General features: G+C 36.3%; 1 protein-coding gene across 1 annotated transcript in view; it reads left to right on the forward strand.

Moving 5' to 3' along the window:
- Positions 1–23,616, forward strand: part of LOC145993806 (uncharacterized) — a 29,881-nt gene extending 6,265 nt beyond the window's left edge. Inside the window, exons 4-8 of the mRNA XM_083129627.1 lie at positions 2,743–2,946; positions 5,303–5,455; positions 8,498–9,901; positions 14,379–14,456; positions 20,779–23,616. Coding sequence (XP_082985753.1) covers positions 2,743–2,946; positions 5,303–5,455; positions 8,498–9,901; positions 14,379–14,456; positions 20,779–20,823 — 1,884 coding nt within the window. The 3' untranslated portion in view covers positions 20,824–23,616. The remainder of the gene's footprint in view (positions 1–2,742; positions 2,947–5,302; positions 5,456–8,497; positions 9,902–14,378; positions 14,457–20,778) is intronic.
- The last annotated feature ends 1,965 nt before the right edge of the window (positions 23,617–25,581 follow it).

Consider the following 25,581-nt stretch of genomic DNA (forward strand, 5'->3'; position numbering starts at 1 on the left):
TACATTGAATTCTCTTCGCTCACTTTTGTCTGTTTTTTTTAATTGATTTAGCATTTCGTATTCATTGGAGCAGTGCGTGTGCATTGCTGAAAAGTATTTTACTACTCATTCTTACACTCATGTGCAAGAGGTTTTCCAATAAAAATGCTCTGCTTCTTCTGTACCTCACAAAGCAACTGTTTTACAGCCAGTCAAACACCAACAAATGATCCCACAAATTGTTTAAGAGTTGGTATTTATTGTTGGAAATCAGTTCTCAGATGTTTTCAGCAAATTAACAATGTTTTTTTAAAAAATAATGTATTTGCTTTTATTTAGATAAATGCTAACATAAATTTATGAACCCAGTGATAGCCGACAGGATTAGTTCAGTGCAGAAAACCTGGTGTAAATATCTCTTACGATTTTCATGATATACAATTTCAAAGTTTGGATTGCAGGACTTTTGAAACATACTGTAGTATGCACAATTACTAGTAGGTGGTTTCATGGCACCTGATTTTCAGAGCAGGCGACTAGCTTTGAAGAAAATTTATCGAGCACTGGTGAATGGTATCAGAAAAGAAACAAACCAGAAGTTACCTTTATTGGCCTTCAAAATAAACACCATCCACTACAACATGCTTTTGGCAATGTTCATGAAGCTTCTGGAAAGCAAAGACCTCTTTAGGAATTGATTGCAAAATTGCTGTCACGCGTTCTTGGATTGGACGATGGTGCTCACTGTCTCCTCAGTTGTTTCCTTTCCATCGCGAAAGCATTTGGACCAGTCGTAAACACATTTTCTGCTCAAAATTCACTTACACCAACATTTCTGTCGCCATTTTTCCCAATTTGTAGCAGATCTTATGTTCACGGCTGTGGTGGCTCAGTCGGTAACGTGTCTGACTACCATGCTAAAGGTCCCGGGTTCGATCCCCGACCGGTTCAAATCCGGGAACTTTTCTAACGGAAGCGGCCCCGGTGCCCACCCAGCGTCGAAAAACATGGGTACCTGGGGGAAACCCTGGGGGATAAAGGCAGTCAGGGGCGTGATGCTGATCACATCACCCCCACTCATGACCGGATCAAGAAAGTGTGGGGCGTTACCCCCACACCCCCTATACGCCTTCATGGCATGATGCTAAGCACAGGGGAGCACTTTACTTTACCTTTTTTCTTATGTTCACTTGTTGCTCCATTGCACTACGACACTACTTCTCACACTGACTACGTTTGGCTCACCGCAGCATTTTTACTCTCGAGGCCACGTGTACTCCATGCTGGGTGCCATGTCTCTGGATAGCCAAGTGCATGGGCGTGCTCCTGGATCATGTTGCCGTTGATATATCGGACCATTCACCAGACATTTAGACACATGGTGTAGTTCATGATGGTTGCGGTAAACGCGGTTTAAAATTACTTACGTGAAATTTAGAAGCGGGAACAAACAATCCAGTGATGCGGTACCATCTCCACTTCAAATGCCGTACCCTTTTGTGAATGAAGACAGTGGATCTTCGAAATTAATAGGATTGAACCATTAAATTGTGCAATGCGGAAGTGCGAAATCTTCTAAATTTCACGTAAGTAACATGGTGTAGTGTTAGTCACTTACTTTACCGATGTCCATGCTAGCCAGTGTGGTACAAAAAACATGCTCCGACTAATGTTGCTTGAAAAATATATGATAATGTGTGGCAATAGTAACTCCAGTAACTGCAATGTTGCATGCCAACAAATATCTGGCATCTGGTTATACAGTCAGTATAATTGTCTGTAGGGTTGTGTGTTGTCCTCTGTTTTGTCCTTATGCACAGTGTTCCAAAATGATTTGAACGGTTTCAACTTGTTATATTTTATTCATAAATGGCCAAATAAGATGCAATTTCACACATATGTAATGCACCTGTCCAAGTTTAAGTCACATCAATACGGTAATTGTTAGCTGCATGCCCAATCCATAAATGTGATGTGACAATCTCTCGTTAAGGAACTCTCTTACATTAGGGTGGAAGTGGCATTGTGCTCCATCGAGCTGACAGAGTCATGTGTCAGCTGTGGCATAAGCCATGTAGTCAACATGTTCAAGAATGTTTTGCCAGTTACAGCAGCCATTTTACAATTGGTCAGCCTGACACCTGGTGGCAGAATTTAGAACTACTGGGACTGTTCCAAAATAAAAGAAACTTAATGAATTTGTTCAAATGTATTTCATGGCATATTTCATCGGTGATTATGTTGTATTGCTCATGGAATGTGTTTTTATCATTCAAATCATTTTGAAACACCCTGTATAAGCTGAGTGCTCCTTTACAGCACCAGCTTTTAATATCAGTAAGGAGAGACATGCTGATTTGAATTGTGGTAAGGGACTTACTTGGCCCTGTATAATGTGATGGCTTCAAATAGCCTAAGTGCTAACACAGCCAAAACTTTGATTTCAATGAATGAAAGCATAAAATATGATGTTTTGTCCTCTTTTCATGGAATTGCCTTGAAACAAAAGAAATAAGTACACATTATTTTATGATAACTGTTTTGTACATTAATAAAATAATAGCTTTTCTGCTGTTTATAATAAATGCTACAGCATAAGTATATGTATTATATGCAAATTTTGAAATTTACACAAAAAGGATAGCTGTTCTGTTAAGTAAGACACTCGCATTCAATCCACTTACTTACAGTGAGCATCTCATTTTCAAATGCATAAAAAATATGGTAGAATTAATTTTTTAAATGTGTTTATTTCATTTGTAGGATGATAGCCAAAAGGACTTTCATAAAGAATGCCACACAAATGCAAGGATTTATGTTGATGGCATATTGTTCAAATACAATCAGCCTGGCAATACAATAAACCTTTGTGGTATTGTGCAGGAACGATCAGTGCATATTAGAAAAAAATGCTGCATTCTAGTAAAATGCCTAAGATCTGAGATTCCATCAACCGCTTTAGAAAAGGTATGTTTGAATTCTGTTTACAGAAAACAAAGTTATTATCAATTCTCTTGTAGTTTATGGTCTGTGCAAGCACATAAACAAATCTTTTGATGTAACAGTTTGGGAGAAGATATTTGATGAAAAGACCGTGCGTTTTGAAGCAAACATTACATTAGAAGTTATGTTTAAGTGCTTGTAAAAACAATAAACTACATGAGATATAAGTATCACATGCAAGCAATACGTACATACAAGAAACACAAAGTTATTCTTCTCTGGGTTAATAAGTCGGTGTATTTAATAATGTGCAGTTTGTAGAGGCACATATTTTTGGTTAGGTTTGTTTACAAGAACATTTATAACATATAAATGTTATTTATATGAAGAAAATATTTCTTTATTATCTCCTTGTGAGTTAGAGTAAATCTTTTTCTTAATATTTTGGCATGCATCAGTTCTACATCTGAGTATACTCAATACGTCAATTTCTTCAACCAGGTTTACAAGATGGCTTCCATTCTTCAATTGTTAAAACTCCAGATATGGTTAATTCACATCCAAAATTGCAGAAGATATTTCTCTCACTTTGTCTTATTTCTCAAAACATTCATTTGAGGTAATGCATTATTCATCTACTAGCTTGATAATGCAGATGCAAGCAGATAATAATTTCCTGCTTCCAATTTTTAAACTTGGCACTTTTCACAAGTTCCAAATCTTTTTTAAAGATTATGCCATTATAAAAGTATTTTCAAGATTCTGTTATGAACAAAATGTCTCTTTATAGTTTAAACAAACTATTAAAGATTAACTTGCAAAGTATAATCTTTCAAAATATCAAGATTTATACAAATATCAATCCTTCACCAATAGCCACATTTTTACTTATCTTCCATCCCTCATGAGATTTCTCAAAAGTCACAGACAACTAGTATTAGAGCAACTAGTTCAAACCAGATTTTTTAGTATGTGTTATCTTCAATTGTTTTTGTTTTATATTTTTGTCCATAAATGCTTAACAGCTTGAATGAATGTTTGTGTAGTAAATGTACATATTTGCTCTGTTACAGCTATTTTACTATGTATATCACAATATACTTATCTAATAATTACAATTACCATGTTTTGAATGTTGATACAAAATACCAAGTATGACATCATATTATACATTGAACAATTTTAAAGAGTTGACCTTTGTATATAAACCTTGATGCCAATGCAAATGTACACAATTTCAATAAATTTAATTATAAATTTGAATGTATCATATCTTTCTTGTCTGAAAGAACACATATGATTGAAGATATTTGTTTTTCATATTGCCAGTCAAAAATAACTGTTATGAATATGAATTCAAAATATTGCACAATTTGATAATTTTGTCATGATATACAAATTGGCTTTTTTAAACATCATATTTAATAAAATTAGTTTAAGTAGTAATTTCAGACACTTAATTGCATTATATGAATATAATTTTGAGCAATCATATGACTAAATTATTATAAATATTGCACAAATGTGGAACTTTGAACTTAGCCTAACCATTTTCAAATGTTGTTATGACAATGTATTATTTCTATTGTCATACAGAATTAATCTATTTTCCCTGAATTGAATAACTCGCAGGATAATTTTGACTTCAGAAAGTGTCGCGTCAGTAAGTAAACTCCAAATTTCGTGTTTAAGAGTCTTATTTCGCATTTTGCAGTTCATTTCGCATTATTTCGTGACAAAACAGGGTGCACCCCACACCTTTCAGAAACATGAAAATTTAACATTACAATGTTTTATTTAACATTTTGTGTTTTCGTCAAAAACGAAATATACATGCCTCTAGCAATTTGTAATCACAATAAAAAATAAGAAAATAAAATGAAGACAGTTCTTTCGACATTTTGGCTCCAATACCAAGAACTTCTTTAGGTTTTCCACGAGCTTAAAACTTTTAACACCCATTTTTAACCGGTCCATTTTAACTTTTCAGACATTGTGTCCTTTCCCGTTCTTTGACTCATTTGCTGTGTTATATTTATGTGTTTTAAATTCTGGAAAAAATGGGAACAGGTTCCTAGTAATGAGGCTGAAGCACCAAGAGAACTTTTGGAACTGAAACCATTAATTTTTATTTTTGTGTTATGGGGGCCAAAAAACATTCAATGAAAAAATACACGTTTATTTGTACTATTTGTAATTTATTAAACTCTTCATACATTGCAAAAGTAGTAGCAGAGATGGAAATATATTTTTGTTACCTGTTTTTCATTATTGTATTTTAAAAATATAATTCCAGTTTTTATTTTGCAGTAAATTGTTGCTAATTTTCTTTTGGGGTTGATATATTATAATTCTGGCATGGATTTTGTTGCTGTTGTAGATAACCAAGGACAATGCCTATGAAGATTTAGCTAAGGATGCTGCAATAGAGGTTCTTTTGCGGGAAATATCTGGTGGCCTCTCCGAAGACTCTCTTCTCAGAGTGTGGTACCATTTTAAGGACAATTTAGGTGTCAAATTTTGTTCGGACTGGGTAAGTAATATCGAAAAATTTTGTACAGGACAATTTATTTCGTAACTACTAGAGTGTATGTTATTCCATAAAGGCTGGACATTCTCCATTAGTAGCTTATAAAAAAGGAGCTGGTCATTACAATATTGTTTATATTGCTGTAATACTTATTTAGTACTTTTGCTTCTGCTTCCAGACGAGCGACTATAAAATTCCATTGTGAATGAACGACAGGCTATAATCGCACAGCATTTCTTGTGCATGTGTGTTGTAACCACTTCTTTTAAATTTCAACCACTGAATGTCAATGTTTCCTTCGTTGCTGAGTTTCAGTTATACTCTTTGTCGAATTAAGTTGTGCTTTTGTTTATACTGCTGAGAATAGCTTCTGATTTCGTTATTTAATGAATTAATTTTATGTTACCTATTGAAAATATGTTTTCAGTAACTTTTATGCAATGTTGTTTTCTTTTTACTTTCAAAAAATTGTTACAGAAAGAAATTCATAAATGTGAGAAAATTTGTGTGAAATGTAACATGTGTATATGTAGAAAGAAGAAGTGTTGTAGATTTTATAAAAAAATGTTAAATAAATACACACTAACAACATATTTTCTATGATTTTTTTGAAAAATAGCAACAAAAAAAATCCTGTCCAGAAAGAGTTATTCGAAAACATTGTACACAATCTAGCTCAACTTATGTCCCATGGAAACATATGATACATTTAATTTTTCTTGTGCTGAAGCTGGCTTGGTAAGTGAGCATGTTGAGAGGTCACTGAATCATCATTCATCATTATTATTGCATTAAAGGGGAAAAAATGACGTAAACTTTGAAAATCAAACAAAATCCTGTGCTCATTAGGACATGTTCTAACCAAGGGTAGACAAAGCTAAATGTTATTCAGGAGCCAGCAGTCTTTTTCTTTCTTTTTTCTCCAAAATATGGGCTAAGAAACCATGAATCCAACTAAGGTAAGCTACACATTTTGAAATGTCATCTTAAAACATTTAATTTATTAATTAATACAAGATTGCATTAATTCTTGCACCAGAATGGCTATTCATATACACTAGCCCTCTAGTGGCAGCATCATGAATTACACATCACATACATAAGATGATTCTTCATATTTTTGACAAAAAAATTCATTTTGTGTACCACCCTGTATATGAATTATGCATCTATATTCACAAAATTAACAACAAAAATTCAGAATTTTGCACTAAATGCTATTTATAAAAATACTGGATGAGTAAAATTATCAGCCAATACTGATAGAGTGCAAATTAATCTGTCTACTTTGTAACTGTATACACAGTGTGTCCCATAATTTTCCGGACTGATGTAGTGCATTTACATATTGCATGATGTGGAAAAACACTCCAATTCCAAATTCCTGAAAACTATCGTGACCAGTGACTAAACGTGGTGTTTCCAATATGAGCTGTTAAAAGAGCACCAAAGTTCGGTGTTGAAGAGCCAAGGGTACCCAGAATCCAAGAAAGTTCTCCAGCAGAAGTCCTGTAGGTATCAAAACGATGCTCATCACTAGAGCCCGGAAGTTCAGGCATTTATTATCGTTAAAATAGGCAGGCAAAAAAGCCTTTTATAATGTGATAAATAGGCACTAAAAATGAAAAAAAAAAAGGCAAAATAAACCGAAAAAAAGGCACCGATCACCTCACTGATTTTTTGAAGGTTGTTAGCATAATATATAGCTGCTGAAATCCAGGTTCCCTATCTCGTCAAGACTGGTTGCTGAGGTAAACTAAGCTCAATCGCAACTTCCTGAAATTTTCGGGTTCGAGAGGGAGATTTCAGAAATATTTTCTTTGTGTTCAAAATCAACCTGTCCACTTCAGCAGTCAATCATGCACAAGAAATGTTAACCGAAAGGCAATATCCTGACTCAGCATGAAATACTTTTTTCTCACACTTTTCTCCTTCAGCAATGTTGAAACATGCGTGAGTTCAATATTACTTAAATAAGGCGAAAATTATTCACATAATAAACGGAAGAAAAATAAATGCCAACAACGTTTTTTGGGAGAAAAATAATTTATATACACATTTTTTTTAAAAAAAATGTCAAATTTCATTGAAAAAGGCAAAAAAAGGCATTATAATTAAAAATAGACAGTGGGGTCCCAAATAGGCAAAATGAAAAGGCTTCCAAAACATTCAAAACAACATAAGAAACGTATATCCGGAATAATTTTATCAATATGTGCAGTAGATAAAAAGAGGCATTTTGCCAAACTTCCGGGCTCTACTCATCACGTTCTTCAACTCCGTGGGTATCATTCATAGAGAATTTGTTCCCAATGGTCACAGAGGAGTTCTAACTTAAGGTTTTGAAACGTCTGTGGACACGAATATGACTGGTACGCCCACATTACCGACAACAGGGCACATGGTCCCTTTTTATTGACAATGCACCAAGTCACCAGTCTGTGATTATCCATCAGTTTTGGTCTCCAAGGGGATTGTTCTGCTTGATCATCCCCCCCCCCCCTATTCTACTGATCTGTCTCCCCCTGACTTCTTCCTTTTCCCGAAACTGAAAGGGACCCAGTTCGATGCTGTTGCAGACATTCAAAGAGCTTCGACCGAGTATCTCAACACTATTCCCGTCAAAGACTTCCAGAAGTGTTTTGACAAGCTGTATGAGCGTTGAATTCAGTGTATTGAAGCACAAGGAATGAATTTTGAATAATATACACCCAATAGTGTCGTTTCATTTGCAGTTTTGGTTTTCTTGTTGCAGTCTGGAAAATTATGGGACACGCTGTGTATAGTGGAACCTCGATTTTATGTTCCCGAATTTTACATTTTCCCACGTTATACATTCAGTCTTTATGGTCTCAACATTGTAAAATGCTAATAAATTTTCCCTCATTTTAAGTATCTTCAGCTTGGTCCCCTGAAAAACGTAAGATCGAGGTTCCACTATATTTGTTGTATTTTTATCAGCATGTTTACATTATTTTAAACGTAGTAATGTAATGTGTAAGAGAATTTCATGTTTGTATTGGAACTTTCTTTGTTTAATTTTAGCCGAAGCAAGATGGTCAGGAACTTTCAGTAAGAAATATACAGAGCGGAAGCTTAAAGGAGCCATCAAAATGTTTGAAAGTCGAACAAAAGCAACAGTTTTCTCGGAAGAATGATTTACAGAATTCTTTGTTGAATCCCTCTTTGTCCCAGACATGCAACAAGAATGGTCCAGATTCCATCTCAACATCTTCCAGGAAGAAGGAAGTCGCTGAGTTACTGTATAATCCAAAAGATTTGGAAGCAGAGAGTTTAGGTGATTGGATGTTCAATAATATGGCTATTAGAAGGGAGAGCTTGATTAAACTAGGTTACAAAGCTGAGTCACTCATGTACCAGTATGATTTAGTGAAAGCAAGGCTTTTGCTTAATCGTCCCACTTTGAATATTCTGAAAGGTGTTGAAGAATCTAGACTGAATTCTTGCAAGACTATTATTGTGGAGCCTGTAGCCTCGGCGAGCTCACAAAATGGTTTTTCGAATAGCTCCAAATGTGTAGATTCTAAGGAGAGTGAATTAGTGAGGCCACAAGAAAACGTTAATGCTCAGCAGGTTGAAGAAACAGGTAGTAAGGCTCAAAAAAGTTCTAACAAAGTCAAGGAAGATGAATGTGTGAGTGCAAAACCAGTTCAGACTGATAGTGCAAATACACACGCAGTTGCAGTACTGAAACGTGAAGAAAAGCAAGACAAGAGTGACTCAGTAATGATCGGACGCAAGTACATAAAGTCACCAAAGCATAAACTTAGGAGACGGAAAGATCATGCAGATGCCGAACCAGTCTTTCTCTGCGAAAATAGCCCGAAAGTTCATAGCCTAAGACTACGGAATTTGCATCGTGAAGCGAGAACGGACATAAATACAGTTCAGCGTAGCTCGGGAGATATCAGGGGGAAGTGTGTTAACGGAATACAGTTACGTAGTAGAAAAGAACCAAGATTAGCATTGAATAGTCGGAATTATCGTGATGGCAGTGTTGAAAGTGAGAATGCAGTAGTGCCAGTGGTCAGTGAAATTTCTCGGAATCGTGTGAACGTCTCCCTTCCAAAATGTCATAATAGTGGCAGTGATGTTTTCACGATACATTGGCAAAACAGACACTTGGGTAAAAGATATAATTTAAGGACTCCAGCAAAAAAATGTCATGAGATATCACATCCTAAGAGACTTCGCCGAAGTAAACAATCATACTCAAGTGATATAGAAGTGAGCTCCTCTAGTGCCCAGGACGATGATCTAAGTGAATTCAAGGCGGTGAGAAGAAAACGTCCGTACAGAAAAATTTTGATAAGTTCATCTGGTTCAGAAGATGAGGACGATATATTGTACTCACCCTCAACAAGTGAGTCTTCAGTCATCGAAAGTTCAGAAGAGGATAGACGAGAGAAATCTGAGTCTTTGTTCCAGGTATGTATTTGAAAATTATTATTTTATAATTGCATGAATGTCTATGATGTAAAATGGGAAAGATGTTATATGACATATTTGATCAAAGACTGGCTCAACTGGCCTCGAGAAGTATTGTATGTAATTGCCTAGTAGTTTAGCAGCAGCTCAATAGATGTCTCTTATGTTGGGTGTTGTTTCTTCGTCGTTCAAATACATTTCTACAGTGGGAACGCAAGAAAAAGATCCTGTGCTGAGCCATGTTTTCGTACATAGTTGGAGAGGTAGTGAGTGGTCCGAACTGAATGGATGAAGGGGAAGATGCACAAAGGCTTCTTGCCAGAGGTTCTTATGTTTGTGGTCTGTTTTTAACAGTGTTTGTGAAGAATGGATGCATGAACTGGTCCAGCCTGGAAGTTCTGTTATTGTACAATATTTGAAACAAACATAAAACATTAATTGTCAATCGGGCATGTATGTTAATATGCGACAAAAGTGCAGCTGTCTTTTCGCAGTAGCAGCAATCATGACTCGACTCTTCTGTAAGTGCAATTTTGAAGACAAAGATATCAACCAATAACATTTTAAAGGTTAGAACCAATCGGAAGCAGTTTCACACTTGAACAGATGTGGAAGCACTGCACATAGATATGCTTCGATATACATAGATATGTCTCAATCACTCTCGGCCCCAGATTTTCGCATATATAAATTAAAGTAATTGTAATTTAATAACATTTGCTAAGGACCTTGGCGTGTGAGAAGCATGGTGAAATCATGAGAATGAGCGCCACAGTCGTTCTAGGCGTGCAAATGAGCGAGTTGGCCATTTGATGCAGTCTTACGGACGTGTGCTTGTTGCGGTGTTCAGTCAGTTTGTAAACCAGTTGAATGACTAGGAACTTCGTACTGGCTATTTTCAACAGGATGGCGTCACTTGTCACACTTCCAACATCAGCATGAACAAAATTGAGTCTTTCTTTGAAAATCGCATAATTTCAAAGGGACTTTGGCCACCAAAATTGCCCGATCTTACCCCACCGGACTACTTCTTATAGGGCATGCTGAAAGGGAAAGTGTATCCCAACAAGCCACGGATTCTTATGCGACTGAAAGACAACATTCGAAAGGAACTTGATGTTATGTCTCCCGATATGTTGACGGCAGTTTTCCGTAACATGGAGAGACAACCATTACTTTGATTTCTATATGTGAAAATCTGGGGCCAAGAGCAAGTGAGACACCCTGTAGTAGGTATTCTATGACCAAGGTGTCTTATTCCCTGTATTGTCTTTGTATTTGATTCTGCTTTTATGAAATTTAACTCATGAATTTTACGAGGGGGCTGCTGATAAGTCTTTAGCTTTACCTAGTGGGATTTAGATCGCAAATGGTGTTGAGGTTTTTATTCAACATACTATTTGTGGAGACTTATTCAACCTTTCTTGCAACTTTTGAAGACTTTTTAAAAAAATGTCTTTGACTCCTCCTGAAATCATGTATTTACAGCGTGGATGGCCTCAGCAGTGCTGCCACAGGTGGTGTTGGTGTTGTTTTTTTTAACAGGTTATCTGGAGGGGATTAATCTGGGGACTTCGAACCCCAGGTCAACCAATTTCTGCATTGTGATAGTGGCTTGGTTTGGCAATGCATTGTCCTGGGGGAAGATGATTCAGGATCCACTTCATGGAAAGCTTCCTCATGTCAACATAGTCATGAATAATTACCCCGACTGAAGGTCTCAGCTATCAACTTAACAGAAATTCTAATATTTTCCAAGATCATTTTATACATCATCTACCAGTTTTTTCCCCTATTACGAATGGAGGCCTCCCCAGACATGACTCATCATCCGTGCTGAAATGCCCAGTCTGAAATGTGGCAACCTAGTTTTTCATTGTGGCATAGCATGAGCTATGGTCCCTTGATCCTTGTGTTATATCCTCTTGAATTTGCTTTGTGGACTTCCCTTGCAAGGAAAGATCACTGCCCTGCTGTCGTTCCCACTGAAACTTTCCTAAATTCAGGGTGGCTACTCACCGGGAATTCCTTGATTTCTGGGAATTATGCGTGTGAATTTTTCTCCGTAGATATGAAACATTTCAACTTTTATTAATCCAAATCCCATTCAATTTATACATATTTATTAATGCACAGTTTAGCTTTTATTTTTATTGAGAAAGGAAAAGAAAAGAAAGCTGCGTAAAAAATAAAACAAACTTCTCTCAATCCGTTTGCTTCGTTAGTGTTCTTTGCAGAACAATATATCTGACATACGGAAGATTATTGCAAGATAAGATATCTTGAAGTTGATTAGGTAAATTTGAAATGGTTACACAGTTAAAGTTTTTCTTAAATTACTATATCCCATATCGTTTGTGACTTGTGTTTGTAGATGTTTTTCTAGTCTGAGTATGCAAAATGGCAAATGTAAACTCCCCATCTTAAACTAAATTCATATGCAGTTCAATTAAATTGAATTAGAATTTTTGAATGAACAATGGAATCATACGGACCCTTTATACAGTAGACTCACGATGATCCGAGCTAATTGGGACCGAGATTACCTCGGATATGGAAAGACTCGGATAATAAGGAGATAATGTGGTAATAGGTCGTAAATGACGAAACAACACTTTAAAATGTATAGTAATTATTTATTACTAGTACAACATAAATGAGAAGATGACTTTTTCCGCTTAGAATAGGCCTGCCTACACAGACTTAAACACCACCGTAACAATTGGATACACCGACAATGCAACGAACACGTGCAGCGTGGATGGTGACTTGACTCATAAACAAACAGGGGTGTGCGTTATGAAGCACGCTGTTTTCCAACCACTCCCTCGGTTAACCCAGAGCCTCGGTTAATCGCAAGTCTACTGTATTAATATACGAGGCGTATTTTTAAAGTAAGTACCATTTTGAAATTCCGCCTGCAGCACTGTGGTCGGTGTCCCGTGCATGCGCACTGTGTACCTACATCTGTTGGCAAGCCACAGACGCCATTGCGGCAACAATCGATCGTGTATACATTTGCTTTTGCGTATTTAAAATGCCTCCGCCGATTGAGAATCCCGCCGACTGTGAAATACGCGGTTATTCGTTTTCTTAGTGCTAAAGGCATGAAAGCAGTTGAAATTCACCGTCAGATTTGTGAAGTGTACGGACAAAACATTATGAGTGATGGAATGGTACGCAAATGGGTAAGAGCTTTCAAAGATGGCCGAAAGGATGTTCATGACGAGGAACGGAGTGGGCGATCCTCAGTGATCACTGTCGATTTGGTGCAGAAAGTCGACAAAAAAGTGAAAGAGAACAGATGCTTCACGATTTCTTCATTATCAGAGGAGTTCCCTGAAGTTTCAAAAAGTGTTATCTACGAAATTGTTACCAAACGCTTAAACTATCGAAAATTGTGCTCACGATGGGTACCAAAAATGTTAACTGAGGCGCACAAAATCAAACGTTTAGGTAGCGCCTTGACTTTTCTTGTCAAGATCTCATCGCATCATTTGGCTGGGAACAATTTGATCATCCTCCATACAGCCCCGATCTAGCACCCAGTGACTACCACGTGTTTCTGCAACTGAAGAAGCATCTCGGAGGTCAGTGCCACGATGAAGACGATAGCCTCAAAACGGCTGTGTTGCAGTGGCTGTCAACTCAGGAGCGAACTTCTATGACGACGGAATACAAAAGCTTGTTGTTCGATATGATAAGTGCCTTAATATTGGTGGCAATTATGTGGAAAAGTAGATAAAAGTGTGGTCTTTCATGTAACAATAAAATTGTTACAAAAAGTTTACTTGTTTTTTGTACATATCAAAACGGTACTTACTTACAAAATACGCCTCGTATTTGTGTGGGGGGGGGGGTAATATGTGAGGTTGAAATAGAGAAAACATCTGGTACCCTTGAATTTTTGGATAGTTCGCCTTGAAAACTGGGAATTATACTTGAATTTTATCATGGTCCTAGAGTAGCCACCCTGTGAATTGGTGCCATTGTCAATTCACATCGGCAAACCATGAAGATGTAATTACATTAGAAGGCTAATGTTTGTCACAAGAAACTACAAGGATGAAGGTTCATTACAACCTACAATTTGTTCATATCAAAACCTAACAAAGCACAAATGCTGGACTTTCAGCATCCCCTCCTAAAGGAAAACAGTTGACCTTGCCTTTTGTGGATAGTGGTACAGCCAAGGATAATACAATATTTTTGCAAGTACAATCTGTTATGCAAATACTTTATTTCAAAATGAATTCTTATCATGTTTGGTTTAGAAATGGTGGCCATGTTTCCAACATAGCATATGGTAAATTTTTGTAAGACTGTACAGTCAGTAGTTCAGAAAGTGGGGTTGCACACCAAAACATCAAGCATGCTTTTTTTCTGACTTTCTGCTTATCCTAAGTAATGGTACTATTTTTTTTCTTTCTTAGTACCAAGTATCTCAATACATGTTTATACTTTTTATTCTTTGCAGAACCTGAAATCGCCTCGGACACCAGTGGTTCCATGTATTGTAAAATTAAAACATGCAGGATATGTTCATAAAGAAAAGGTAAGAAATAATACTTGATAATGAGTGAGTACAGATTTATAGGCACCAGAGACTATTAAAAAATGCATTTTAAAACATGAACATGAATTCATAATTGGGAGAAGAGAGACGCAGTGGTAGAAACTGTTTTTTGCTTCTTTGTTCTATTAATTTCAGTAGCCACTGCCACCATCCTAGTTGGAACTTGTGCTGTTGCTTGGCGGGTTTTTATTGTTCGTAGTTCTCCGGCTACCGCGAGGTATGCTGTTGTTAACTGTACGTCTGCATCCTTGTATTCTGCTATTTCCCGGCGCTAACTGTTATGGTAGGGGAATCTAAATGTGGTGTACCTGTCCTCTATCGATGTTTAGCTCATGTGGGAAGTGCATTATGGCATGTGTTTCCTTGATTTTGGTGTCTACAAGTGTGTGGGCGGTGTATATGACTTGTACCTTTTGCATTTTATGGCTAAGTGAAACACACCGCCCACACACTCGTAGGCACCAAAATCAAGGGAACACATGCCATAATGCACTTCCCACATGAGGTAAACATCGATAGCGGGCAGGCACACCACACTTACTACAACAGTTAGCACCGGGAAATAGCAGAAGACAAGGATGCAGACGTACAGTTAACAACAGTGCACCTAGCGGCAGCCAGAGAATTACAAACAATAGAAGCATGCCAAGCAACATTACACCAAATTCCAATTAGGATGATGGCAGTGGCCACTGAAATTAATAGAACAAAGAAGAAAAATACAGTTTCATGGATAAAGTGAGTACTAGTTTCTACGTATTTATGAACATAAACTTACTAATTTTCATAGTTGCACAACTTTTTGTTAGTTTTAGCCTAATCATGACAATTACAATGAATGCTAGTTAGATCAAATTGATGAAGAAATGCCCACAGTGTACAGTAAAAGTGTGTTATCAGGTTCGAATCAAGAGGACACACATTCAAAACATTAAAGGGTATGTTTTATTACTAAGGAATAAAAGAAAACTATCCAGAAAACCCTAGTATCTTTCAAGAATGAAAATGAAGAACTACAAGTTAAACAATACTGTATCTTCTAGAATGGCTTATTCTCGACAAACCAGACCTGTCGCAAATATGAACGTGGCCCTTACAAGGACTGATTTGTCAGCGCAGAGTTCCCCGTTGCAAGCAACCCAGAAAAGGAACACCCCTTTACAACCATTGTACCATTCATCGAATACACACCTGGGACATTTATTAAAATTCTCAATAGGCCGAAGTTAAAGAACATCCATAGACTTCTACTCAAAGCAGTCGAAGATGAAGTGGAACTCAGATATCATAAGTATACCACATTCCCTATGATAGCATGCAGCAGACAAACAGGATGCACCAACGAACAGCAATAAAGGAAGATCAAAGTTACACTGTTGCAACTTGAAAGGTTGGGACTAGCAGAACGCAACATTACTGAAGGTCATAGAATTTTACTTGCGGGCACAAGAAAACATAAGTAAATGTGCAGGTTACTGGGACGGAAGAGTACAAGCAGCCGTAGCCATGGCTTGAACAGATGTGACTCTCGCAGGGATATGGGACTCCAGCTCATAGAATTGACTGCTCCATAAAAGCATGCCATCCACCAATCACAGGATTCAGTCTAACCTTCGCTCACCCCTTTTTCGCATATTTGTACACTCGGCATTCCCTGATGAGAAGAGCAATGTATGTGCTAGAAACTGTTGCATCTGGTTGGTAAACCTAGAACAGTTGTATTCATGTAGTAGATGTTAAACATGTTTTCTCAAGTTTATCTGAATTGAATTGCTTGGATTGTTTGTTTGAATTGTTGTTTTGAGTACACTTTTAGCACAGATAGGCTAATCAGGACTGGACCTACAATTTATAGTGCAACCACTGTGCAATGTGCCTCTACCGGAAATCGAACCTGGGACCCCTTGCTTACAAGGCAACGATGTTACCACTATGCCATGGGGAGGCCTTAAGAGTGTGAGAAAATACTTTCGCAAATATGGTTAGTGATTTAGCCAGCTTATCACAAAAATGATAGTTCATGTATTTCTTTTTGCTTAAGTAGCAGTCTAAAATTTTGGGATGTACGTTTTTAGATCTTCATACAGACAGGAATAGTCAATTTATTCTAATACAGTATTTCAAGATTTCAGAGTTCACAATTTGAGCAGAGGAAACGTGTTAGGGGGCATTGTTTCTGTGTAAAATGTACTGTATTGAGCAGTTTTATTCCTGTATGTAGTGTAAATTCTTTATTGAGAAAATTGCAATAGAAAGCAGCATATATTTGCAACAAGCAAACACAACTTGTATTTTGAATTGCTTTAGAATATGTAATGTGTACAATGAATCGAGATTTGACATTTTTCATTTATTGGCACAGAACCTGGGAACTATGTAATTGAGTTCATGATGGATGCGGTGAATGTGGTTTTAGTATTTCAGTATTTTAGTTTGGTGTTTCCGCATTGCAAATTTCTCCAGATGCTCCATCCTCAGTTAATGAAGGCAGTGGGCCTTTCAAAATTAATTGGAAAAGAACCAAATTTGCAATGCAGAAACACCAAACTTCACATATGAAATTAAGTTAGGATATCCGAAAAAGAACTCTGGGGTTTTGAATTCAAGTTATTTTATTACATTCTGAATCACATGTGTATGTAATGTATTTCATGGAAGTACAGTAGTGTTCAAAGTTTCATTACCTTTAGTGTAATTCAATGTGTGCACACCATTTAGAGCCCTACAGACATCAAGCCACTTTAGTCCACAATAGGGTAACCATGTGGATAGGAATTTCATGAAATTGAAGGTTCATGGTTGTGGTTCTTCTTTGGCAGAGGTGGTCATGTGATTGGATTTTTTCTTGACACACACAATGTCTTTTACATAGCCCCAAAAGAAAAAAAACTGCATCAAATTGGGTGGCCAAGGAATGGAACCAGCTCTGGCTATTCATTTCCCGGGTGTCTATGAACAGCTTAGCCTGTATGTGACATTGCTGCTATCTGGTGGGAAATGTGTGAAGTAAAACTTGCTTGTTGTTCTACCACGATTACACTTAAATGACCACTGTAAGGTATGTTGTAACCAAAATAATACACTGGTGTTTGAAACCCCGGACTTTTTTTCGGGCACGCTGTATATATTATACCTTTAACATTCTCATCAATAAAAGAGTTAATGTGTGTTTCCTGAGTATAGTGTACTGCTTCATCTCATTTTTGTTCCTTGGCATTGTTCCAACATCAGTGGGAAGCAACAGGAATAAAATTATAGAAAGACCAGTTAAAATTTGCCAAAACTTAGTACTGCTGGTTCATTCCATGTCAAATCATCCAGAATTTTGTGAAAATGTTACCCACCATCTCCGATTTTGATGAAATTTGGTATACTTATAGAACATTTGATGCTGATTACAAAAATGACAACTTTTTAAAGTTTGGTCAAGGGGTTCAGAAGTTACACGTTTTTAAAAATCTCAGTGTACACCACTTGCCGCTCCACTTTGAATGACACGCATTAAGTTATAAATGATAGTATCTTCTCTCAGGCTGGCCGTAGAAACTTCAAGTTTGTTTTGTTTGCTCAGGATAGTGTAAGCTTTCATTTAAATAAAGTTTCAGATCAGTGTATCAATAATCATGTGTTTTATGTATAGTTTCATGCATTTTTTTAGAAAAATAAATGACTAACTTCAAGTGCAAATTTTGTGCAATGCCCCCCCTTCAATTTCCCCCAAATTTTATATACAGGTAGCTCAGAGTGTGTACTAATGCTTGATGGAAAATTTGGAATGGGCGGTTCAGAGACAGGGTGATAAAAAATTAATTTGCATTAAACTATGTTTTGAGGTATAATATTCAAAATTTCTGTTCACTATGTGTGAAGGTAAGCATAGGCATAACCTTACGGGGACAACGGGAAGCATTTGCCCCATCCAAAATTTATAGATCAATTAAAATTTACAAATAATAATTGCAGTGGAACCCCAATTTCAAGTTCCTCGATTTTACATTTTCCTGCATTTTACATTCAATCTTGGTGGTCCCAACATAGTAAATTGCTAAGAAATTTTCCTCGGTTTTAAATTTTCTTAAATTTAAGTTTTTCAGCTTGGTCACCTGAGCAACGTAAAATCGAGGTTTCACTGTATCTAAGTTAGTTTAAACTGTCTTCATTTTTTTTAAAAAAATATAATTCTCATCATTAGCATTCCCAAGTTTAGCAAATTTTATAATCATCATCATTAGCATTCCCAAGTTTAGCAAATTCTCTTCGAGAACATTCTTTTTGTGCATTTTATCTCAATATAGATTATTTTTTGTTACTCTTCACGGGAATACGTAATATGAAGTAAGAATAAATAATACACATTTGTGCTGATTGAAGTTTTTCGAAGTGGAACTTTTTTGCCACATACCACAGAAAACCTCCTTGTGATGGGGTGGTTGGAACACTTAGAATACTTTTATAGACATCTACAGTATCAAGTAACAAATGCAGCAATGAAGTACCAATTCCGTAGAAATAGTGTTGGAGGCATACATTTCTTATTAATCACGTAAGGTAATATGACAACAACCCACAGTACAATGTGTCAGCGATTGCAAAGTACTATACAACAGGACCAGGAATATTAAGTATGCACTGTTTTTTGAACTTAGGCTACAGGCTATTTACAGTGTTCGGTAAGTTACTTTTTACAAGTAACCAAGTTACAGTCATTTAAAAAGTAACATGTTACAGTTGCTGGTACTTTGAAAGTAACTGTGAGTTACTTTACAGTTACTGTGAAAGAAACTTACAGTTAATGATAATTGATTTGTGTAAAAATTACAAATTGCTTTCCTAGTACATAATATGTCTTCATACACTTACATTACTACTGCAAATAAATGATGAAACACAAAGTCAACTTTGTACAAAGAAATCATTTGTATGCTGACCACGGTATTTTGAATATGGTGTCATTGATTCCACTTGCACCTATTTCTTTCTCCTCCATTCCAAGTTCAACAAGATCCAAAGATCCACTCCTTCGACAGTTCACCTAAAACACTGACGTTTTCACATACAATTAGATATGAATTAAAGTAAATCGTGGATGAAGTTAGCATGCAACAAAGCATAGCTTCCTTGCCACGCCAGCAATTCCAAGAAATCCTTTTACGTAGCATCCAGAGAAGGTACAGATATATTTTTTTAGAGTTGGGAACAGAAAATGTGAACGGCACAATTTTTAGTGCATTAAATTTTGGAAATGCATAGAGTACAATAGAGTAAGTATAATTAGGTACTATGTTCATGGGCGTAACCTGAAAACTATCTTTGGGTTGAGAGAATCACAAAGTTTTCCATCTCATAAAAATAGTGTCAAAGATTATTTGCTAAATACTTTGAAAAATCACAATAATTACTCTTTTTTGTTTGTTCCTCAAGTGCCAGGAGGTTCACAAAATATATTTAACTTGTAATTTTTAATTAATCTATAAATTTTGGAAGGGGCAAATGCTTCCCAATGTCCCCGTAAGGTTATGCCTATGCTTACCTTCACACATAGCGAACAGAAATTTTGAATATTATACCTCAAAACATATTTTAATGCAAATTAATTTTTTCATCACCCTGTCTCTGAACCGCCCATTCCAATTTTTCCATCAAGCATTAGTACACACTCTGAGCTACCTGTATATAAAATTTGGGGGAAATTGAAAGGGGGGCATTGCACAAAATTTGCACTTGAAGTTAGTCATTTATTTTTCTAAAAAAATGCATGAAACTGCATAAAATACATGATTATTGATACACAGATCTGAAACTTTATTTAAATGAAAGCTTACACTATCCTGAGCAAGAGAAAACAAACTTCAAGTTTCTACGGCAAACCTGAGAGAAGATACTATCATTTATAACTTAATGCGTGTCATTCAAAGTGGCGTACACGGAGATATTTAAAAACGCGTACTTTCTGAACCCCTTGACCAACTTTAAAAAGTTGCCATTTTTGTAATCAGCATCAAAAGTTCTATAAGTATACTGAATTTAATCAAAATCGGAGATGGTGGGTGACATTGCCTGGATGATTTGACGTGGAATGACCCTGCTGCAAAATCCTTAAATCAAATAAATTCTAGTTACTCATTGGGAAATATCATGCCTTTCTTATGTAAAAGACAATCTGTTGTACTTGTTTATGAAATACAAGAAAGACATTGGGAGGTAGTTTCTAATGATCTTCAAATAATTTGTCCAATTTACACATAATATAAAATTATCATGTTCTGAAAAATTCGAGTAATTTTTGTTCTGTATTTTGCAGGTAAAAGGAGCCAATAGTGTCGTGAAACATAAAATTTTCTCTTGAAAAGTAACACAGAAGAAATTACTTGATAAACTATAAACCAGCAATGAATATCATCTTGAGGAAGTATACTATACTAATTATTATATAAATTCCAAGTTGAGTCCAAAAAGAAGATGCCATCAATTTGTAGATGGTTTTGCTTCAAATTTCTGCTCAAGTTTAGAACATTCCGACTTGAGAAAGGAATATATATGTTCCTTTCGTGTTTTTTTTTCAGTGCAGCGTGTAAGAATTATTATTATTATTATTTTTTTGCAAAAGGATTACAAGTATTGTAGTATTATTTGGCAGAGTTCTGAGTGTATATTGGTGAACATGTTATGTATACAAAATTTTATCTTTCGTTTTTGGGCTTTAAAAGCTTTTTGTGAGGCAGATTATTTTATTTTTGTGTAGAGGTTTTTTAGTGATTGCCCAAAAAGAAAAGTAAAGTGGCAGTTATTACATATTTGACATATAATGAACTTGAAAGAGTACTGATTTCCAATTTCAGAACATTTCATCATATTGATTTAATTTGTTGAACCATTTTGATCGATTTAATTTATTTAGCCAGTTCATCATATTATTGCATATATGCCTGTGGAACCACCAAATTTTGCCTGTAACATTTTAATTAACTGTCTCTTCTTAAATTCTTCTGTAATGTTGGTGTCCCTTTTACAGTGCCTTTTTCATAATCTGCTAGTGAGACTTGGCTGTTTGTTTTCATGTGTAATATTATAGAAAGTCAATGAAAATAAACTCAAGTATGTTTTTTGAAGAAAGAAAGAAAAAGGTTCCATTTTTTACATATTGAAGGTGAAATGATATCCACAAGAGCAGTCTTATGTTTGAAAAAAAAATATCTGCCTGGTAAATTAAAAAAGGAGGGTGTCAGTTTTTGAGTTTTGGTTTAAGTCCACTTTATGCACAGATAGGGTTATTACTGACTGGACCTACAGTTTAAAGTGGGATCTGAAGCAGTGTGCAATGTGCATCCACCTTGTATCTAACCCAGGACCCCTTGATTATAAGGTGATGGGAATTGTGAACTCTTGTAGGTACTACCCTATTCGCTCACAGAATTTTTCTCTTTTTGCTAAAATGTTCTTTCTGTATTTTTTGTAAGTACAGTAAAACCTCATTAATCCGAACCCCGATAAGCTGGACTTCGCTTAATCCGGACAGGCAAAAAAACAACAACAACTTAGAATGCAAGGTTTTAAATGTGGCTAGAAGTCAACAAGAGAACTTCCCAAAGAAAAGGCAGGCAACCACTGATGAAATTCTGTTTCTCGCAGTCTTTGTAGTACTGTACTGTACAGTGTATTTAGGCGTATGCCCAGTGCCGGATCTACAACCTGCAAAACCCCGCAGTGCCAGGGGGCACAGAGACAAGTAAGCATTTAGGGGGCCCCTCAGTCATTGACATAGTAGACGGTTTGTATATGCGCATATTAGGGATGTGACGAAGCTGAAAATTTACCGATGCCGATGTACTCACCAATAATTTTTGGAACCGATTCCGATACATAAGATTATTAAACAGAAATGGGATGTTATTTTCAGCATGACAAAAATGAATTTGCTATGTACATTTCTATTGCATATCATATGTATATACATATATATTTTCAAGAGATGCGAATGTACATTTGCATCTACAAAATGTTATGCGAACCTTTAAGAAGAACATGGATTCTCAACAGATTAAACATTAGTACACAAGCAGTTTTTTGAAATGCAAAATGAATTCCTGTTCTGCCAGATTCAACTTCAGAACCACGAGATTTGGAAGCACTTCAGGAAGTAACCTACTTCTTCTCTTATCTCAAATCTGTTCAGCAACACTGAACACTCAATCACTGAATACTGATGCAGCAGGTATGCCCAAGTATTTTCTCAGGACCTGCTTCAGGTTTGAATATTCATTTTTGAATTTCCAATACAACAGCAGATTCTGGTTCAGCAATGTTCTGTTATATTTCCGATTTTGAGTTAGGTTGATCCTCTCAATGAGTTTGCAATAATTTTATTACAAAAACTCTACAATAATGACGAATCATAACCAAATTTTCAATAAATCTTACAAAACTAGAATATAAAACTTCTTAGAAGGTAAAAACTCTAGTATAATCTGTACCGGTTTAAATATCGGATTTTTGCCGATTCCGATATGTCAATTTCGGCCGATTTTCATACATCTGTAATCAGCTTCGGCACATCGCTAGCGCATATAAAAAATAAACATAGTTACTCAGAGGTACAGAAACGAATACAATATCAAAGTTAAAGTTCCCTGTGCGTGTAGCACCGTGCCATGACATGTGGGGGCAGGGCCCCACATATTTTTGATGCCAGACATCTTGGAGGTGATGTGATCAGTACCATGCTCCGGCTGCATTTACACCCCCCCCCCCTTCCAAATGGGTACCCTTTGATTTGATGCTGGTTGGACCCTGGATCAGCTTTGTGCGGGGACAAAGCCGGAAAAATTCTGACCTTAGATCAAATCAGGCTACAATTTCATGAAAAAATAGTGTCATATATGTATATCACATCACCACCGGTGTCGAAACCGGGAGGGAGGGGCAGAGGGGCCCATCCAGTTCTCGTTTGACCCCCAGGTAAAAATCATCACAGATGTTGCAACAGTTAATCCGGACTTTCGTTAAACTGGTCAACTTATCCCTTCCATTAGTCCAGATTAACAAAGTTTTACTGTATATTATTCAGTTAAATGATATTAGACATTTTTTTTATACATAATTTGTGTAAAGTGGAAAAAACAGATGTTGGCAAGTGACTTTGAGCTAACCATTGCAGAATTCTTCTATTTATGAAAATCATTAATACACACTTATGTTGCAATATTGCTACATTGTAATGTTTACTTATTGCCTGTGGTACAGTCATAGACACTTCTGGTTTGTAACCACCACACCAATTTTCAATGGGATCATTGCAACCCGTATGGGTCTGAGACTGTACATACGAATATATAATTCATGTGATGATCCTGTATGTTACAATATTAGACAATTGTGTAAAATATATTTTTTGTATATATTAGCAATGTATATTTAAAAAAATTGTTTAAAGGACTGCTGCTCTATTAGTTTAGATTAATTGAACATTTAATCCAGCCTACTCCGGAACAACCCATCCACTTTACTCTGGCCATGTTCTGGTCAGTGTTGGAAATTGTCGTGGTGAACGTCGTTGTTTGGTCTCATTTCAAACATATTCTTCTTGTGCCTTGTACTTTTACGTTGCCTTCTTCAACTTAATCTTCACCTTTCATGACCTGGGCCGTCCTCTTTTCCAAAGTATGGCCAGTTTCCTACCTGTACAATCTTCCATCTTAATTAGAACTTCTTCAATGTCTCGCCTGAACTTTATTTATTTGTAAAATTTCCCCGTAATCCACATGTATCTTTCATATTCCAGCCTGGGTTGTAAGGTGTAATGTTTGACACTCAAATGTCAACCTCACTTCCATGTTTCAACTGCAGTCTTGCAAGACAAAGAGGCTCTGACACCTCAACCTGTAGCCAGTGTAAGTATGTGTGTGTTGTCCTTATGTGTTGAGTGCTCCTTTACAGCTTCAGATTTCAACTAGGAGAGGTTTTAGTTGAGAGAGACATATATTGATTTTAGCTATGGTAAGGGACTGGACCCCATATAATGTGAGAGGTGCAAATAGCCTAAGTGTTGAAGCACCCATAATTATAATTTCATTCAATCAATTCAATAAATCAAATTCCAACCAGGACTAAGTCAACGAAATTGATTATTACTTTCAGGGTCTGCTTTTGTGACTTAAGGATATTCTGTCCAGAGACTTAAGGAAGCCCATTTTGTGAGCACCTCCCATGAATGCTCTCCACTCCTCTGTTGCCCCCAGAGACAGATAGTTCAATACACATAAAAATTAGCTGCACTGAAATGAAGACCATGCTTTTTCAGTCTTATGAGAGGGTCATTTCTTAATTTCAAAAATGGTAAAAAATAAGAGCTAATAAAAATTCGAAACATATATGAATAACACACACATGCTATCCCCTCTCCTCCAGGGGCTTACCAAAAAGATTCATCGTTCTTACTTTTTAACACTTTTTATTCAATCTATTTTTCTAAAAATCTCTACCCCTAGCACTGGCCCCTGAGTACACAAGTGAACTAAAAATGCAGATTGAAAACCATAGATTGTGTACATATATACCTACCAAAGATGTTGTAACAATATTGACGTACAAACTCATTGATTTATTATTTGCCAAATAACTCGCAATTTTAGCAAATGACAACAGATTGTTTAAAAAATCTAGCTGCCCTGATGGGCATAAATTGCACAACATTATATGGACATTTACAAGTATTAATTACATCCTCTAGCTGAAAAAAAAATACAAGTATTAATTACATCCTCTAGCTGAAAAAAAAAAGTTCCCTACTTATAATTACAAATAAAAGTTTACTCACGTGCATGAAGCAATATCGAAAAACAAGATGATGTCAACTGACCAAATATAAGGAGTCAATTCAAGTGAAGAGCTCTCATTCTCATTACTTTGGCAAACAACATAGTGGGCAAAAGGGAACCAAAAAAGGGGTGATCCTTTCCAAAGATACCCAAATATCAACCACCACTTCGACGTACTACACACTGGACTACATTTTGCAGGCTAGCGAGGATCTGGCGACTGGATTCACGGCCAGTATAATCCTCCGCGAGGCTCATGTTGTGCACTGTCCTTGTCATCATTTCATCTG

Source organism: Lepisma saccharinum, chromosome 1 (genome assembly GCF_977018435.1).
Source record: "Lepisma saccharinum chromosome 1, izLepSacc3.1, whole genome shotgun sequence".
Taxonomy (NCBI): domain Eukaryota; kingdom Metazoa; phylum Arthropoda; class Insecta; order Zygentoma; family Lepismatidae; genus Lepisma; species Lepisma saccharinum.